Below are 18,913 nucleotides of genomic sequence, written 5' to 3'. Positions count from 1 at the left end.
TCCTCACTCGCCACGTTTCTATTGTTATTTATCTCAATTTTTCTCTTTCCTAAGTTATGTTTTCCTTTTTTATACAAGATAATTTCGTCTGAATTGGAAAGGCAACCTAACCTTTACGTCGTTGACCATGACGCACACCGCACGAATTATGTTTGTTTAGACATATCACGTAGGGAATAATATGTCACTACTTGTTCGTAAACGTCTGGTAGTGCGAACATAGAGAGAATTAGGGTTATAGTAATGCCTCCATTAGGAAAACTGTTTCCGTTGCTAACATCGAAAATTGAGCCCTCTTTCTACTGGGTTAAAGCAATAAACATAGCAGCAGTATTCAAATCGAATGACTACTCGTTCAGCTTAAGTAAGCCAAGACAATATATTTAACAATATATTGAAACGGCATTTACCTTGTTACGAGACTCAACTTTGAAACCGAAAAGCTGCCTGTGAATGCAGAGTTGGCTGTTATTCTGGGGCTTTTCATATATATATATCCTTGTCCCATTTAGTGTTTTAGTTATGAAATACAACGCAGGCTTGTTAGGTGACTAACCTTTTAAAATTAGCATTTTAGAATTAAACGTATTAATACACCCTTGTTTTCAGTGGTCGGTGAAAGCTCATAAACCGGAGAGCCGGGCTTGGCTTATAATTTTCACGTATTTTGCGTTGCAATTTTATTTTTGCGTTCTTGTCCGCTAATATCGCATTCTCAGTGGCTTTGAAGCAATAATAGTATGTTCAAAATTTGCCACGTCTTTAAGATATTAGCGGCTACAGATAGCATTTGATAAAAAATGGCCTTTGCTTAATTTATATGTGATAAGTTTTTATCTTATTGTAAGAAAGACCCTGAACACCGCAGGCATTGGGCAAATATATCAAGTAAATACCTCCCTTACGATCAGGTCACAGTTCAGTGCTGTCAGCATATTCCGCGTGAAGATTTTGTCGGTCTTATGTTAGTGCGAATAATGAAAATGATCTAACGATTCTTCGTGTCTTTCCCCAAACTCTCAGCTAGCCCAAACGTCAAACAAACAAACAAACAAAGAAGACAACATTGGCAACGTGATCGCGAGGTTTTTGTTACCATTCAAGAATATTATAGTATATTCCCACAGCGACAATGGTAATAGAGCTACATACAAGCGCTCCAACGACTTCTTGGCATGGCATGATCGGTACGAGTTTTTGCACATTAAACTGTCAGGAGCGTGTATGGCGAGCCAAGAGATAAAGCTAATTTTACGCTACCTATAAAGATTAGTCTGCTCATAACTTTAGCGGTGGCCGATCCTTGACAGCGAGAGAAAACATGATACATGCTTCAATCTAACCGCGAGCCGATCAAGCCAACTATACCGACATGGCTAATCTCTTTTCCAATCATGCACTGTTATGCTTGGGTTATATAATAATGACAGAAATAGATTACGTTGTTAAAATTATATGGAAGGCTTAGGCAAGAAAAAAAAAAAAAGAAGTCAAGATTACGAAAAAACGAAAAGGCTAGATATGCTTGTTTTTTCAACTGGTATGCCACTGTTCACATGTTGGTGTTTGACGTTCTGAATGCCTAGAACCTAATTATAGCGAGTCATATAGCGAATTCTTTTAACCGTTGAAGAATGCAATGCATCCCCACTAAGAGTTCGGAGAAACATTCAGTATACTGCGTTTCACCTTACTCTGAGCAGCAATGGGCACAAGGAGTCATCAAAGCCAATCCAGCACTCTGAACTTCTCCCGTCACTATGCGCCTCGCGTGTCGCTGCGACCTTTTTGAAGGTCACGTGACGCTCAAAAGACATCGGATTGGTTACTACGCCTTGAAGCGTCCTCCGCGGTCCACTGTCAAATAAAACGGGAGGAGGAGTTTATCGCCTTCGGAGTGGGCGACGGAATTCTCCTGAGTACGGCTTCACCGCACACACTGAGTACTTGCGGAGAAGTGTCATTTAGGGAGGCGGTTTTGGGGAACACGCTAATCGCGTTAGCTCCTCATAGCGCAGATGGGTTAGGATGGGAAAGGGAAATGAGTTTGAGAGTACCGGTGGAACAGCACGGGTTACACTTTCTCGTTTGATTTTGTTTCCACAACTAGGTACATTGGAGGAACAGGCTTGGAGTGATAGCTAAGGGGGGTGACGGTTGGCTTTAGTGTCCTTGGTATTAACGCTAACGATGAATTGCTAACTGTTGTCGTCAGCCTCCGTATTCAAGCATTAGCCGTGTACACAAGTGTGCGGCTTTTTTTTTTTGTGTGTGTTTTCCGTTCGGACGAAATGCCCGCGAGGATGGAAGTAAGGTGCTGACGAGACATCGTGGCTAAGGGTGATTCTGGTAATTCTGTTTGCCTAATCAGCAGGCTCCGGGACGAAGGTTTAAGTGTTTTGTGGCGTTCTTCCGAAAAACACAATGTCGTGTTGTTATTTTTCAGCTGAGTGTTTAGCTCGACCTATTTTTTAAAGATAAGTTGAGGGCACCTCGAAAATCTAGAATTTCCTATGTTATAATTTTTTTTTACCTAAAGTTATTACACATCTGTTATTCTGAGGTTGTTTTGTAGAATTTAAGCTCAAATAAAGTTTCATGCATGCCACCGAAACCATAAAGCCCATTAATACACTACCGCAGTAGTCTTAAGCCAGTCGTACTTTTTGAGTATTTTTGTAACATACTGCACACGATATATGGGGTTCTTGAACATTATAGCCACCAAAAAGTATAAAAATGAAACGTTTATTTTATTAGTTTACAAACTGACCCATTGGCCTTTATATCAACACGTTTACTAATGTATGTCATAAACTGATATAAAAAGAAATTTGGTGGTTAAACGTGGGTTCTTAACTTTTACCTGAAATAGAAAGCAATGCAATGCCTCCCTATGGTAGTTCCATAGACTGGTGATTATATGAAGTAGGCGGGACACATCAGTCGTTCACGTGACATTATATATTAATTCTCTCAACCGAGCAGGACGCCGAGCTAAGAGAATAATAATAATGATAATAATAAAAATAATAAATCCTTTATTAACCAATATTTGAGGTGCGACCGAAATCAAGGCTGTTATGTAATTTCTAACTTTTACGATACTGCGTAGTGAATTATTTTATGTACCATTTATCGTATAGATGTATTAGGATACATACTTAATTCATTAGTAATATTTAGTTTACCAAGCCTCTTCGCTGGCTTCAGGTACAAAGTCAAAAGTACGGCCGTATTTCCCCCTTATTATGAAAGACCTGAATGACTGAACTTTTAGGTAATGGGACATGTGTATGAAGATCTCTTAGATACGAAACTTCAAATACCCAGACAGCCTTTTTGCCCGTGGCTCTGTCAGGTTGTCGTATACATTTTGTCCTACATCCATTGATCTTACTAACCATCCACCTTTTTTAATTGCGTACGGTTTGTTTCACATGAAATTACTATTTGCACGCATAAACGCCGTTTAGAAATGTTAGCATTAGACTCACACCTACGTTGTAGCTACCGGATGAAACTTTGTCAGTGCACCACTCCTGTGCTCTTCTGAACTTCGCCAAATAAGTTCAATATATTTGAATAAAATTGAAATATTTGCACCAAAGTGCACGCTGCGAAATCTAGCAGGTCGGGAGTGAAACTAGAATCGTTCCCAGTTTATGTTCCTAGGAACTAAGGATATAGTTTTATTATCGGATGGTGTGAGGCATTTACGTTAAATAAACCAACATTAAAACGCAAGACACGTGCCCAGCAAGAGCGTACAACGTGTCCAAGAAAAGGCCAAATCTGAAAGGATTCACATTGACGAATTCAGCGTTGACCTTCGAGAATGCACGTGCTTGAATTATAAACACCTCCGCGAGGGAAAGTAATAAACTCATAAATCGCTTTGCTCACCAAAAATCTCGGATGTCCCGTTTCTACCACCTTTCCGACGCGTCCTACAATACGTCGGTCGTTTTGACGTGTCTGGTACGTTACGCGGACGCATGTCCTACGGGCTGCGGCAATACGTGGTGCCTCACGGGAGCTCACGTCTTGGCCAATTGAAACAAAAATTGTCAGTACTACAGAGTTTAACTCCGTGTTTTGCTCAGAACAGAAGTGCGTACAACCTACCGAACTTGTTAAAGCGCTTAGCTGTGCCCGACGCTAAAAAGTGAGTCGAGAGGCAAGCAATCGGTGCAACATCGAGTTGCGTGGTTGCTTTTATTCCGGCAACTTGGACGCACACCCAAAATCGGGCCGTCCGATTGCATTCCAGCTGCGAGTGTGCAATGAAGCTTTTTTTTTTTTTTTTTTTTGCATTTCTTAAGATCTTAATTTTGAGCATTCATTGATTTCATCCGATAAATTCGCTCTGAATGTGTTGCAAATGAGCTGATCATGTGCTGTTTGTCAGTTACGTCATAATATCACATGAAGGTATGGTATAACGGGATGTAAGGACGCAATGTGGTACCCTGACTTCACGGTCATATAAGCCATTTTGCCCTTTGGGGCTCCGTTGCTTACAAGACCTTGACCTGTGCATCGGTGCGGCGTAATGGTCGAACGGAACCGTCGCGCATAACGTGTCGCTTTTCTCATTAAACCCAGCCCTACAACACATTGTGAGCTACAAAAAAAAAAAAAGAAGAAATATACGGATATTTGAACTGACGCAGCCCTGTCTTTCGTCTCTGCAGCGTGGCTGGGTTCGCTGTCCCTGTGTTCGTCGTTCTTCATCTCGCCCGTGGTGGTGGCCTGGTGCCGTCGCAAGAGCACCCGCCTCACGGCCGTGCTGGGTGGCCTGGTGGCCGCCCTGGGCTGCTTGTTCACATCCTTCGCGTCGCAGTTCCACCAGGCCCTCTTCAGCTACGGCCTCGTGCTCGCGGTGGGACTGGGCATGGCCAGGGACGCCGCGCAGCTCGTCCTGGCCCAGTACTTTAAGCGACGGCGACACTGCGTCGAGGTGGCGGCCAGCGCCGGAGCGGGCCTCGGGGTCGCAGCGCTCGCCTGCATCTTGCACGCCTTGCTCGGGTCAGTTCTTTCTAGGGTGTATAAAACTAGTGTAATGCTTTCGGAAGAAAAAATTGCGACGAAGTTCTTGAGGTGGGAAATAATGTATACGCAATATATAAGGTGCGAAGCAATTTTTTTTTCTTTTTCCAAACATAAAGACTGCCGCTTTTGGAGCATTTAACTAGCCCGCATACATATTCATCGCAAGAACCATAGCTCTTCCCTCTTCCCGGGACTTAACTAATTCTTCCTTCTTGTGTTGAAGTAAGACACATGAAGGTGCATCTTAGATTAGCCTTTTGTTATTTTATCAAGAGGTACACGTTTCAAACGCCAAACTCATAACGTTTTTCTTTGACAACCAAATCTTGTGAGAACTACTTCGCATAGCGCATAAATGATGCGCAAAGCGACCTTTTTTTCTTGATGTGCCGACGAGCATAGTCGTTTTAAATGCGGTTCATTTAGACACTTTAAAAGCTAGATACTCGCGGGCCCAGTTGAATTATGTGAGTCCCCATATTATTGAGCTATCTAGAGCGCGCCTGAAGAGCCTTGTATTGTTTTCTAAAGAAACATGCTCGCGCCACAGAACAGGTGTTTTTGAGTCTGTATAACATACCGGTGAAGTGCATGAGCGGTACAATATGCGCATTTTAGCATAAAATATCAAAATAGTTCTTTCTCAAAAACTAGTGGCCATCTGATGGAATAACGCCTACGTACTATTGGCCGGTAGAGAAATGTAGCGTGACTGTAATGGCGGCCCCATAATATTTGTAAAATAAAAAGGAATGAGGACGACAGTTCTTATATGAGAAAGGAGAAGCGATAAGAAATCCACTTTACAGGCCCCCGTAGTATCGTCTAAGTTATGATTTAAACGTGCGGCCGTTCTCTGCAGAGAAATGGTGTTATTGCGGTGATGTCTCAGCTGAATTATGATTTATAATTTTCGGTTCATATTTTGCTTAGCTTGTCTAGAGGCATGCTCTCTAGAGCCGCCCCTTGACCATATACGACCCACGTGCGTCCTACGTATTTCTTTATGTCCTAGCTTATCCTTCATCAATCAAAGTGCGTTGACGTCTTAGTAGAAGAACGTTAAGAGAAACCAGATAACGAAACAAAAAGTTAATCTAAAAGAATAAAATAAAAAAAAGCGGCCGTGTTTTTTCAGAATATTAAAGAGTACAAACCTGCGGTTTATATCAGTGTAGTCTACCCCCTACTGCTTTAAAGTGCTATATTGCAAGAAAGGTCAGCGCATTAATTTTAGGGGCAGGGACTAGCTGCTGACAAAACACTTGGCGCGAATTATACTAAAGTTACAATATTTACAGGCAGAGTTTTCTGGTGCGCATCTGAACTATTGTGTGTGGTTCACAAAAAAAAGGGGGGGGGGGCTTTTTCGACGTAGCGGCGTGGGAACGCAGGCTATTTTTGTTTAATTACATTCTGTGAACTCATGAGCTATTTTAAATCCAAAATAAAAAAGCAAATATTTGATATTCACGAATTAATACAACGGAATGAAACGAAGTAACAGCAGCAGAATTTTTTAAAAATTATTATTATTATTATTATGAGTGCCACCCTAGACGTTTCAACAACGTGCCGCTTTTTACAATTCCAGTAATTTATCGGGACTCGTTGAAGAATAAGATGAGATTTGGTCCACCAATTGCCTGTAAACGGCACCGAAACGAACTATTATTTGTACACTGCGCGACAATGTTAACACGGACACACGCCGTCGGCACTTTTTTGCGTTTGACTTTGAGAGGGTTTGAAGGTTTTGCGTTTGAAGGTTTTGCGCTTTGAGGGTTTTGCGTTTGACTTTGGGAGGCACAAAAAAAAATAGTTACCACCTAAGTTAGTGGTCCGAATGAGAACTTTCCACTCCGATAATTGTCTAAAAAGAACAATTGAATTAAAAAAAAAAAAGAAACGGGGATTGCTTGCGTGCGTTAATATTGTTGCGCTATGCACATGTCTTTTCGCGGACAAGGTGGGCTGCAAAAGTTCTTTGCGATTTTTTGGCCTGCATGCCAAATCGTCTGAACGAGGTTTAAACCAAAATTGGGCTAAAATGCATAATTAAGGCTTTTTTTTTTAAATTCTAGGGCATATCGTGACACAGTGCAGCTTTTCGAGATCGCATGGTCTCAATAAGCAGCACTTCACATGTATCGCTGGGATATGGCCCCCAGGCAGCAGGACAGTGGAACGCCAATCTTGGCACAACCTCGGCAATCCCAGGGGCCAAACTGGGGTCTAATGCGGTTTTAAATCAAGGCGTTAGTTAGTGCATGGGCAGTCTTCTTTGGCGTTTCTACTACTTTTCTCTGGCACGCTACATAATTGACAAAGTGCCAGCCTTAAACCAACGATTTCGGATGACAGCAAAACTACCACTTATAACGATATCGCATATAACGGCGTACCGCTTATAACGATCAGTTTTTAGAGTTTCTAGGCTGGAAATGATCAGTTCCTAGTTCAGATACAACGATAATCGGTTATAACGATTTAAACTTCGGGCTTTCTTATTATTTTTATAAGTGGGTTGCACTGTATATACCAGCAGCGAAGGCTAAGTCTGGCACTTGTTTGGTCATTCAGGCCCAAAGTCGCCAGATGAAAACCAAACAAATGCAAAAGGGAAGCCTAACTGTGGCACTTTCTCGGCGATTTAGGCCCAGAGGTATCAGATGACAGTTTAACTACTCGCAGTGAAGCCTAACTTGAGCGTTTGCTTGGCGAATTAGGGTCAAGATACCTTTGGTCAAAGAAGATCGAAATTGGCTGTGCCACTGCTTCTTGAAGCTTTTTAAGGTCCCAAGTTTCGCGACAAAGACCGAACTTTGACCCAAAACACTGTGCTACCTGGGCCCTGATCTTCCGCGAACAGTCGCCGATGAAATCTTCCTCCACCCTTTTTGTTTTATTCTCCTTTTCACCCAGAGAGAACATCAGCGACTGACCCGGTGTTGATCAATGGCCGCTAAAAGAGCGGTTTAGAATAAGGGGTCCCTAACGCTTTGGGTACCCCAAACAGTTTAGGGCGTCACAGTGCGCAAACATATCAGTCCTGCGCATCTTTAGTGCGCCACCCCAAGCTGTGTGGGGGCACCCTAGTGCCACTAAATAAGCTACGCTTCGGACTAACGACACTTACCCACCGTAGGGCTTAAAATCATGATTGACAGTTATATGAAGTGTTGTCTTTAATCACAGGGAGCGTTTTTCCGTCATCCGCAAATGTTTATACAGTTTGCGACAGAGCAAAGCAATATTACACGAGCTTCCTAACATCGAATCTAAAGCTGAGGAAGTCGCAGTTTTGAATCATGAAGATCGGCAGTTTCGTGTGCTTTTCACCGGGCGCAAAGATGACGGCGTCCACAACAATTTTTGGCAAATGAGTTACAATACTCTAAGCGTAGATCATTTAGTGGCTCTAGGAGGGCGCGAAGCGTTTGGGCCCTTTTACTCTAGAACTGCTTAATCTCTGTAGTTGGGTCACGTGCATAGCACGCACGTGTCGCGCCGCGGCGCTATAGTTTGCTCCTTTGGGAGCCCGGAAAAAAAGCCTCAGCCTGATTCGTTGTTTCAGCCATGCAGCGATGCAGTGCAATGGCGATGGAGCCGATAACGCTAATCTTTGTTTACCTTTGGAGCACGTCGCCTCAGTAGTAGCAGACGACGTGTGTTGTAGAAACGCGGTTACGCCCTGCGTTTCAAAAGTCACGTTCGGTGAAAGTAAGCTGATTTTTATGCCTATAGATGAAAGCTCCAATCGAAATCTGAGATTGAATTTGCATTTCCCGCTGGAGACATGTGAGGGAAATTTTGTTTCAGCGGCCGCGTGGTAGGTTTCAAACTCACGCACGAAGCTCAAAAATTGGATCACCTTTTTTGGACAGCAGGATCAACTGCGACGCTAGTGAATGGCGTCTTTATGATCATGTTTTCATTTCAAACATAAAGTGAACAAACATTGATGTCGTGTAGTGACAGCGTACGTCGTGCATACAAAATGACGTGAAGTGGAAACACGCGGACAAAATGCACGGGGGTGGCTGATTTAAAAAAAAATTCACTTTCCAAAACCACACGTTCCGTCAGAGAACACCGCATTTTGAAACATTTCCCGTGAGACTTGGAAGCCTACATCGTGGAAAAACAATTCACGCGTCTATTCTCATGCAGACCGTGCCGAGAGTCAATCACGTGTGGTGCGGTAAAACCACCACAAATGTCAAAAAGAAAAAAAAAAAGAACGTGCTTTTACCGGAACATAAAATTAAAGCTGCGAGAAAGTAAAAAGCAATCTTATTTTGAAGTTTTTGTTTTATCCTTTTATTACGAGCAGTGACAGGACTATCTCGATGTTAGTGCTCTAGTGCACAATACATACCGCATTTTCTGGGCTATATTTCGCGGACTATACATGTTTACACGTTCAAATGTTAGGCTGTGCGGACTATCTACACATGCGGAATATACAGGAATATTGTTCTTCAGGGTCGTTCATTATGACCAGACGTGACGAATTTTCTTAATGAAAGACTATGTTATAATAATTTATGTACAACACTAGCTTCTATGTGAGCTATAAAAGCAGACATTTGTCAAGTTGCGCGGTGTATGAGAATATTTTCCTGTCGACTAAAAGCACCAGGGGGACCATGCGTTGCGTGGCGACTACGCACCGGCTACGAACTATCTTGTCAAAATTTTTTGTTTGGCCTAAATTGACCCATGCGGACTATGTACCTGGAAATTACGGTAATACAAAAAAATCCGCAATTTACATCTGGATGCGAATCCAAGTGGTGCTTTCAGGCCCATGTCTCAAGGTGTTCGTGGTTACCCCATTCCAGTGTTTTGTCAGTTTCGTGATGCTTCTCAACCAATGCATCCTAAAGAAATACAATCGAAACGCCCTCCCTTAGCATCGCGCTATAAATATTTTAAACTTCACCTTCCGCACTTCATTTCTTCTTTTCTGGGACATTGTTATCATGCAAGTATATACTACACGAATCAGCGTAGCAGCAACATTTTCAGGCAGTCTCCAGGATGGCCAATTATTGCTCAGACTTCGTGCCTTTTCTTGCTGAACCACGGGCAACCATAAAACCCCCAGAAAAAACAACAACTGGATGCTTATTTTATTTCAGAATACGTTGACCGATGATTTCCTTCGCAATATGCCAACGACCCGTTAAAACAGGAAGAATTAACGCGCACCGTTCAGCCTTGAGTTGGACCGCACCCGACGCTACAACCTGATGCAGCCAATTGAGCCGCGCCTAAAAAAGGGCATCGTTACGGCGATCCTTTGTTCTTGTGGTTGTCTTTTGCTATAACCGCCCAAACCAAACACGCACAATAAAAAGCGCTGGATCCCGGCGAATTTACTGTGGGTGATTGGTTTAGTTGGTGATAGCATTCTTCTTCTTCTTCTTCTTATTATTATTATAGACAAGGCACAAAGACGACGAGCGCCATGACGATGCACTTTTGGCACTGCTTGATTGGCTGCATCGGATTGTACAGCGTCGTCTGCGGTCCGGCTTGGGGAATAGTGTAGGCGCCCGCTCCAGAAAGTCCCTTTAGACTAAAATTGTGGCCTTCGAGCCTGAAGTTTTGGCGCACACCCTAGACCAACTGTGTACGTATTTACGATCCTCGCCCGTTTCAGTTCTCTGGGATGGCGGCACGGGCTGCAGGCGGCCACGGGTCTGGTGTCCCTGGCCTTCCTGCTGGGCGTGTTCTACCGGTCGGCGTCGCTGTACCATCCGCAGCGCAGGGCCATCGTGCACCTCAAGAACCAGAAGCGCAAGATCAAAGAAAAACACCCAACCACCGAGAAACCGCCCTTCTTCGACTTCGCCGCCCTGCGTACCAGGACGCTGCGTGTGGTCATGACGTCCGCTGCGCTGGCCGCCGCCGGGGTCTACACTCCCTTCTTTTACCTCGTGAGTAAAAAGCCACAGTCAGACTGCTCCTAGGCACCCTACGAAGGACACGGCATTCGCTGCGCGTTTGATGACAGAATTGTGCGCGCCTCGAGCATTGTTTGAAGCCTCGTGCGTATGCATGTCTGGAACATGTCCCCAGACAGTTCTTGCATGAACATTGTGACGAGACCATTATGGGGTGGAGAAGGACGCCTAAGACACCAGAGAGTTTTAGGAAACTGTTTTTGCACATCCGATACGGTACGATGGGTACTCCCGTACAAACTGTGCGTAGGGGAGTCTTTTCGCATGCGCAGTTCGTGCCTGAGGGCCCATTGTACCGTATCGGATACGCAAAAATGGTTCCCTAAAACTCTCTACTGTCTGCAGACTGTCTATTGTTTAATGCATTAGCGGTGTCACCGCGGCTTAGAGCAGTTCGGAGAATTTGACAGTAGAATCTTTAGGAAGATGTCATCTGATGTTGTTATCAGGCCCGTATATTTGCGGGAAGGCTGCAGTGTTTCCCCGCTCGCTGGTAACTTTTTGCGTCGTAATTGACTAAGCGAGACACGGGAGTCAGGAGCATAAATAAACATCGCCTCGTACTCGATTTTCATACGCACCAATGCTTATTCGGACTTGAGACTAGCCTGCGATCGAGAAATGGGCCGATCGGCGGCCAAAATGGCCCCTTGAGATGCAAAATGGTGGAAAGTTGGCCGAGTTGGGGGTACATGTTTAACAAAAAAGTAAAATAGCGCAAAACAAAAACGGAGGACAAGAAGACGAAGTGTAAAAGCAGAACGCTGACTCTCAGCTCATGTATTGGAAGAAAACACAAATCGACAAGCATCGCAGATCATCAAAAACATCACATCACCACCCCCCGCACGTGCCAGACCTTTGTGAGAATGCCAGCTCTCTGTCATATAATGGAATAGAAGACGAACTGATCTTTTCGCTTCAAAATATAAAAAGGCTGCTAAAAATTCTTGCCATCTGTTGACTGTGTCGTCCCAAGACACTCGTTTTATCAGGATCGGGTTTGCAACCGCACCTATCATAGTGTACTGCCAATTTGCCTGCTGGCGATGATCGACACGGTAGAGCATACCCTCTTAACCTCTTATTCACATATTTGGCGGTCTGTCCGATATAAACATTTCCACAGGACAATTTAATGTTGTAAACTACGCCGACAGCACATGGCATGTACATGTCCGCAAACAGGACAATTAACCCTACTCCTGTCGACTTTAGCGCAGAGACGCTCTAACTTCGAAGGCGTCGAAAAAACCACAGGCACTGAGACGTTGCGCTACTTTTTTGAGGTTGTGCGAGACTTTATGCACATAAGGTAAAATCGTGGGTCTCCTTTTTGCCCTTTCTCTGGCATCTATGCACAGGTCACGAAGCCCTTTTGCCAGGCCTTTCGCCACACCAGTCAGCAAGCCATCTGGGTAGCCACAGTCCTAAAGCGATAGTAGCTTGATAAACAAAACTAGTGCGTATACAGTGTGGGCATGACTTAACCAGCGCACCCAGAAGGCAGCCCACCGCAATCCCCCCGTTCATTAGTTTAGAATGGCTGGAGTCAAAAGAGAGAACACTTTTTTTTTTTTGCTTCTAGGGCTATACCCCAGCACAGATGTCCATCCGAAAAGTGAAGTTTGTTATCTAGAAACTGTAAATAACGATCTACTGGGTCTTCTCTCATGAATTTCAACCCACAGGAATGCGATTTAAACATCTCTAACATACTCCCAATAAATAGAAAACCTCTACTATGAACATAACCCTTTTTCGGAACAGCACCAGGTAATCATCGACGTACCTAAACACCCCGATCACATCACCACCAAGCTCGCTTGCAACGCCTCTGTCGCAGCCTGAAAAAAAAAAATGCCGCTTAGCGTAGGGGCAACGCTAGACCCAATACAAACTTCCTGCTTGTGCAAAAACTAGGAACCGTCGTAGACAACGTACGTTTACTTGAAAAAAAAACCACAAAAAACAACCACAACAAAAAACAGCTTTTTTAAAAAAAAATGTCAGCGCTCACTCCAAAGGCCTTTGAAACGAAACTGTCCCGTAATCCTCATAACCTGGAAGAAGCTGCTAAACTAACAAAATGTAGATAGTCATTTTTCTGGAAATGCAGTTACAAACACGCTCGCTCTCCAACTTTATTTACGTATTGTTCATCATATATGTTCTTTGAAACACACGGTGTTCTTATTCGATTAATTTATAAAATGACTACCGGTCAAGATTAGGCGACGGCAGTGGCCTTAATGTGACTGAAGTTTCAATAAACGAATTCTATGGAAAGCTGGCCGAGTCAGTGTCTCGGTTAGATTTTGTGCTGAGGCGTTTTTGACGAGCCCCTAATCCACAAATGTAACAAGTCCACAAATAAAACCATTTGGAACAACGATCTTTGAAACGACTATTTGAGAACGTTCTAGCCTAATGAGCACAGGGGATACCAAAAAATGATTACAACATTGCGATTCTTTAGGGCCAAAGTAACGTGGATGGCGTGTTGCTTTACCTCAGATCAAAGACGACTTGAGCGTTCAGAAAGTGCGAACAAAGCCGTGAAAATCGGAAAAAAAGACACGAGACGTGATGGTGTTCTTATTAATGAGTGTCCTTCCTGTAGGTTCCGCTAAGCACAGACGAAGGCGTCGAAGGGGCTTGGGTCCTGCAGGCGCTGCTGGGACTTGCCTTCGCGGCTGGCTCGGGTCTGGCGGGACTGCTGCAGCTCCAGAAGCCGTCACAGTGCCTCGTCGGCCGCCGATGCCTCTGTCAGCTGTCCCTGTTGGCCGCGGGACTCTCGCTGCTGTCGTTGCAGGCGCTGCAGGGCTTTGCGGGCTACGTGCTCTTCGCCAGTGCATATGGCATCAGCGCTGGCTCCTTGGCGTACGCGCTCAAGATGCTCGTATTTGAGCGGCTTCGGGCCAGGCACTTCAACCGCGCCTGGGGATTTGTCCAGTGGGTGCAGTGCCTTCCTGTCCTTGTAGGGGTCCCGGTTACCGGTGAGTTCTCATCTATACACCAACTCGATTCTCTGGCGTCACGGCCCTGCGAAGGCGCTGTTGTCGTCATTGCGCATGCCCAGACGCTTGAAGCCACGCCCTGCTTTTTTTAGGCTCCCGGTGCTTATAGCCGTTTTTTTAATTGTCGCGGCAACCTTTAGTTGGCACTCTATAATAACGGGTGCTAAATCGTATCGTTCCGACTGATGAAAAAAAAAATCGAATCTTCAGGCTTAACGTAATGATAAAATATATTGAACCATGATTCTTTCCTGCTTGTGAAAATGACGATTCACATGAAATATTCAGGCGGAGCGACAATAAGGCACATAATATGAGACTCTATGAGATATACCTAGGGTTGCGTGTTTTAGGTTTACACCCCGAAAATTAAACTCTGACACGGTTTTATCAAAAAAGGGGAGCACCGATAAACCCCGAATTAAATTTTTTATTGAATGAAAAAAGAACAACAAAATACCCAAGCTTATTAGGAAGAAAATGTTCATGTACATATTTATCTTGTGGTAATCCGGCACAGATTGTCTACCGAGCTTTCCGGGAGGCTGCTTCTTTCTTGCAAACCATACCTAGATTTTTTTTCCCCTGTTTTCACAGGGTCGTTTTCCAAGTGTTTAGGTCACGTGCATGTGCCTGGAAGTTTGGGAAATTCCCTTCGCGCGTCCTATTTTCTTTAAAGTGTTCCGCGATACACGCCGAGTTTTTGTAAAATACCAAAAGGTGACACCGGAAAACCCCGAATCTGTGGGAAAACGTAAACCCCGCAAACACGGAGCCCTAGATAGATCCAATACCGATAGTAAATGACACAGGTAAAAAGTTAAAAACCTCAAGAGAGTTGAGGACAAGTAGAGAACGCGAACAACTTAGAAAGTCGCTGTTTCAACTGATTTATCGCAGCCCCACCCAAACACTTCTGTGCATGCTAACTGCATGCCCTCATACATCGATAACCACGCGACACTTTCTGCAAAATCGAACAAGAAAGACCAATTTCTTTCTTTAATAAACAGATAGAAAGCGGGCTCACGCAATCGTCACCTTTCCTTTTGTTAAAGAATGCCTCTAGAATCTTCCTCTCCCTTTTATCTTTCCACCACCCGCGCAGTACACTCGTTTCATGCAGTGCAGCCTTTATAAATAAGAGACTTTGTAAGAGTAAAAGTTGCAATATTCATGATATGATGTTTTTACTTCTTCTTACAGGCTACATAAGCAAATGCCGAGAGGACCCCAAAGCAGGCTTCTACTTCTCGGCGGCTTGCACGTTGGCCGGCGCCACGACGCTCTTCCTACTGCCCGCATCCAGGGCTGAGCCTTTCTTCTGTGGACATCCACATTGTCTCTACCACCATAACAACCATCAGCGGCCTCATCCAGCCTTCTGCGGGGACCAACAGTGCCCTCTTTTTCACCGGCACCAGGCGGACGGGCTCAAGGGCTCCTACGAAGCCGATCCAGTGGTCATGCCCAACGCAGACCTGCGAAAGAACCAGCCCTGCGTGTGCACATGCCGCAGGTCTCTTGCTCACTACCAGAGGACCATGTCCTGGGCCACGTCCGTGGACGTCCTGGACCAGCCGGCCGGAGCTGAGACCGGCGGGAGTGCCCTAGACGTAGACTATGACGATGAAATCGCTGACTTTGTCCAGCGACCAGAGCTGCTCACTTGCATTTCTGAGGAAGGGCTAGCGGACATGGTGGATCCAAGTGGCGAGGACAACGTGTGTAACTGCGCGCCGAGGGACCGAGCGGTGGTGTCTCCCAGAACAGTACAGGCGGCTCGGTGCACGCACGAGCCTCTCCTCTTTAGGTCCGCCATGACGCCTATTGAGGAGGTGACCAGCACCGTGTAGCGAGCTTATGGCTCGCTGGGTTCCTGGCTTCACCGAGAGTCTTTCAGTGTGAAATGTTTGTTTGAGTGTGCATGTGTGTCTGTCTGTGTGTATGTTTATGTCTGTGTGCGAATGTTAAAGTGGGAGAGAGAAAATCGTAATATAAAGCGGAGTGAAGAGGAACGTTTGAGGCCACTTCTCTCTAGCGTTTAGTGGTGTTGTAGTGTTGTGGGCCAGCAGGGTAATAAAGGTGGGGGAGTCAACAGTTTAAGTCGACGTCGAAACATTGACGTGGAACCAACGCTGTCATCTTATGCTTGTGAATGTCTTTCTTTTGTACGTGGGCATCTTTTGTCTATAGGCCTCCTGCGTTGCCCAGAGCGCGTTGCAACAGGGGACTTGTTATTACTGGTATAGGGTTGAACAAACTTGAGCATCTCAAAACGTCACACTGTAGAAACCTGTTGCGCAACGTGATCACGAGGAAAATACAAATAAACCACGAGAATTCCAACGCCATCGAAGTGCAGGTCAAAGCCAAGAAGCTAAGAGCCTGAGCCAAGAGACGCCGTTTCACGCGTTTTCATGTAGAAAGCAAAACATAAAGGAAAGTAAGCGTCGGGGCGCTAGATATACTGACGTCGCCACCCAGAGATTAAAGACGCGCACTGCTGGTGGTGGCATGTCACTGACACCTTCGATTGCCTTACGGCATTAAATCTAGCCGATCTCTGAATTCGAAAATATCTTTCCGTTTTTCAGCCCTACACAGAAAGTGGAAAAAGCGAAGGCGCCACAAGTAGTGCAAGGCCTAACTAATCATGTGAGCTTGAGCTACAAAATATGAGGGCGCCACAGTTTGTTGAAAGCTTGAGCAGAGGAGGCGTATTGTTCTGGGCTAGGTCTGGGTGTCCGCGGGGTAAATCGTCTACTCAAAGACACGTTTCCAAGACGACGGTCTCTGATTATAGAGTCAATTGGACGGCCGATATTAGCGACAACGTGAGGCTGCCATTCTTTATGCATGCACGTATGATCACGTAACAACTGGGCATTACGCGGCTGAACAGATGCCACGCCGCTCTTAACCCTTCATGACCATGACTGCTGTTCATTTTTTTTTTTTAAGTTTCGCTTGCAAATTAGTTGTCCCCATTAAAGTTCTGTCCAAATACGCGAATACCCGAAGAAAAGAAGCGAGAAGGTGGTACCATGTGCAGTGGCAAACACATGTTTTTTATTTTTTTTTATTTAGGCAGCTCCCTTCAGAATTTGCTTCTGAACCTTTCCGGTGCCGGTTTTTGGCAGAGAATCGACGAACACTACACCTCCATACAGGCGCTTGTAGATTGGAACACGATCTGAAAACAAATGGGGAGAAATATTCGTACCCAATGGCGACACTGTTAAATTTTGTTATTTCTTCGAATGTAATTCTTGTTTTCGTTATAGTAATAACAGCGTAAACGCTAGCGTGTCGCAGCATACCATCTGCAGGAGACGCTATACCCCGTGTCAGTACTCGCCCTCCCCTTTCTTCCTGGTTATAACCGCGTTATTTACTGATTTCACTCAATCCAACCGCCTTCTTTCTTGAATCTAAATATCGAGGTAAATCTGACTATTCGTGTAATCGACAAATTTCTTTCAAGCTTACTGAAGACCACTGTAAGACATTTACCTAAAGCTATTAATTAGGGTTCGTGAACAATCTGTGAACCTGAGCTCTGCGAATATATCGAACCATCAGTCGTAGGAAGTACGCAATACAATCCACAACAACCACCGGGATACAATCACGACGAGGGTCTCTGTTCCAGTTCCGGGTTCATAAATTTAAGCTTTTTCTATTTCTTTTTTTTATGAATGTGCTTTAGTGACACGAGGCAGACAAGAATCAACGTCGGTACTGCAAACATAAGGCCACACGGGCGTGTGGCCGTATGTTTCAACACCAATTTACCGGACAGCTAAAGAGAGTAACGTACAACTATGTCTAAAGTATTACATGGGCTGGTTGGATATGCATATTACAAACCAGTAGCGCGAACGTCAAGCAAACATTTGTGTACTTGGCCTTCGCGCTATTTATTTGTAATACAACTATGTCCACGTACCCTGCCGCGCCGCGACATGAGAAATTTTTTGCGAATGAAAGACTTATTGTCTGTCGTAATGGTTTCAACACTTAGGCCAGAAGGAGTACTCTTGATATGCTGTCAAATAACTCTGGAGTCTTTCAAGAAAGAGTCTCTGTATTCCACAAACTCAGCTCATCGCGTGAAGGCGTTATGTTTGATCATGACTGTTCGTTCCCTGACTCAAATAATAGAAACGCGGCATTTTTTTTTTATATATATATTTCGCATTTAGGTTACATTCATGAACGCCCAGCGTCTTTTCACCCTCTCAACCAATAAAACGGCATTGATAGGTGCTGAGGAGGAACAGTCTACGAGAACAAGTTTTCTTTTAAGACAGTCATTTGACTGTAAGAGAGAGAGAAAAAAAAAATAAGAGGAACAGGTGATCTCTCGTTCACGCTTTCTGCCTCCCACCGTGTATACACTGTACCTGCAACGAAGTCTTGCAGATCATTTTCCGTGACTCTTATGGCCTGGTTTTGAGAAGCTGGCTTGAGCACGACGAAGGCTTTGGCGACCTCATTATACTGGTCATGAGGGACGCCAGCAACCGCTACTTCAGCGATGTCTGAGTGACTCAGCAGAAGAGCTTCGATGTCCGTTGGTAAGACCTGACGTCCCATGCACTTGAAGCAGTCCTTCATCCTTTCCACGATATAAAATTGACCGGCGTCGTCATAGTATCCGATGTCACCTACGGAAAACACCAGCAAGAACGAGTAACAAAGTCTCGTGTCAAAGTGCCTTTATCAAACGCTTCAGGGAATCACGTACCGCGTCACGATACAACAGCGTCTATACTCCGTTTCATTTTTAATCCGTCTGCTACAACCCGACGGAGGCCATCGACCAGCGTCAAAGGTGCATCGTCATCGGGATTCTTC

General features: G+C 44.7%; 1 protein-coding gene across 1 annotated transcript; it reads left to right on the top strand.

Annotated features, from left to right (window-relative positions):
• The first annotated feature begins 243 nt into the window (after positions 1 to 243).
• On the top strand, positions 244 to 15,906 carry LOC8044123 (monocarboxylate transporter 8). Its single transcript, XM_040218910.3, has 5 exons — positions 244 to 364; positions 4,677 to 5,031; positions 10,727 to 11,003; positions 13,654 to 14,029; positions 15,257 to 15,906. The coding sequence occupies exons 1-5, from the start codon at positions 244 to 246 to the stop codon at positions 15,904 to 15,906; spliced, it is 1,779 nt and encodes a 592-aa protein (XP_040074844.2).
• Positions 15,907 to 18,913: the final 3,007 nt, after the last annotated feature.

This window comes from Ixodes scapularis, unplaced genomic scaffold (assembly GCF_016920785.2).
Source record: "Ixodes scapularis isolate PalLabHiFi unplaced genomic scaffold, ASM1692078v2 ptg003328l_1__unscaffolded, whole genome shotgun sequence".
In the NCBI taxonomy this organism is placed as follows: domain Eukaryota; kingdom Metazoa; phylum Arthropoda; class Arachnida; order Ixodida; family Ixodidae; genus Ixodes; species Ixodes scapularis.
The sequence above is the reverse complement of the archived record's forward strand: the minus strand, read 5'-3'. Positions and strand labels throughout refer to the sequence as shown.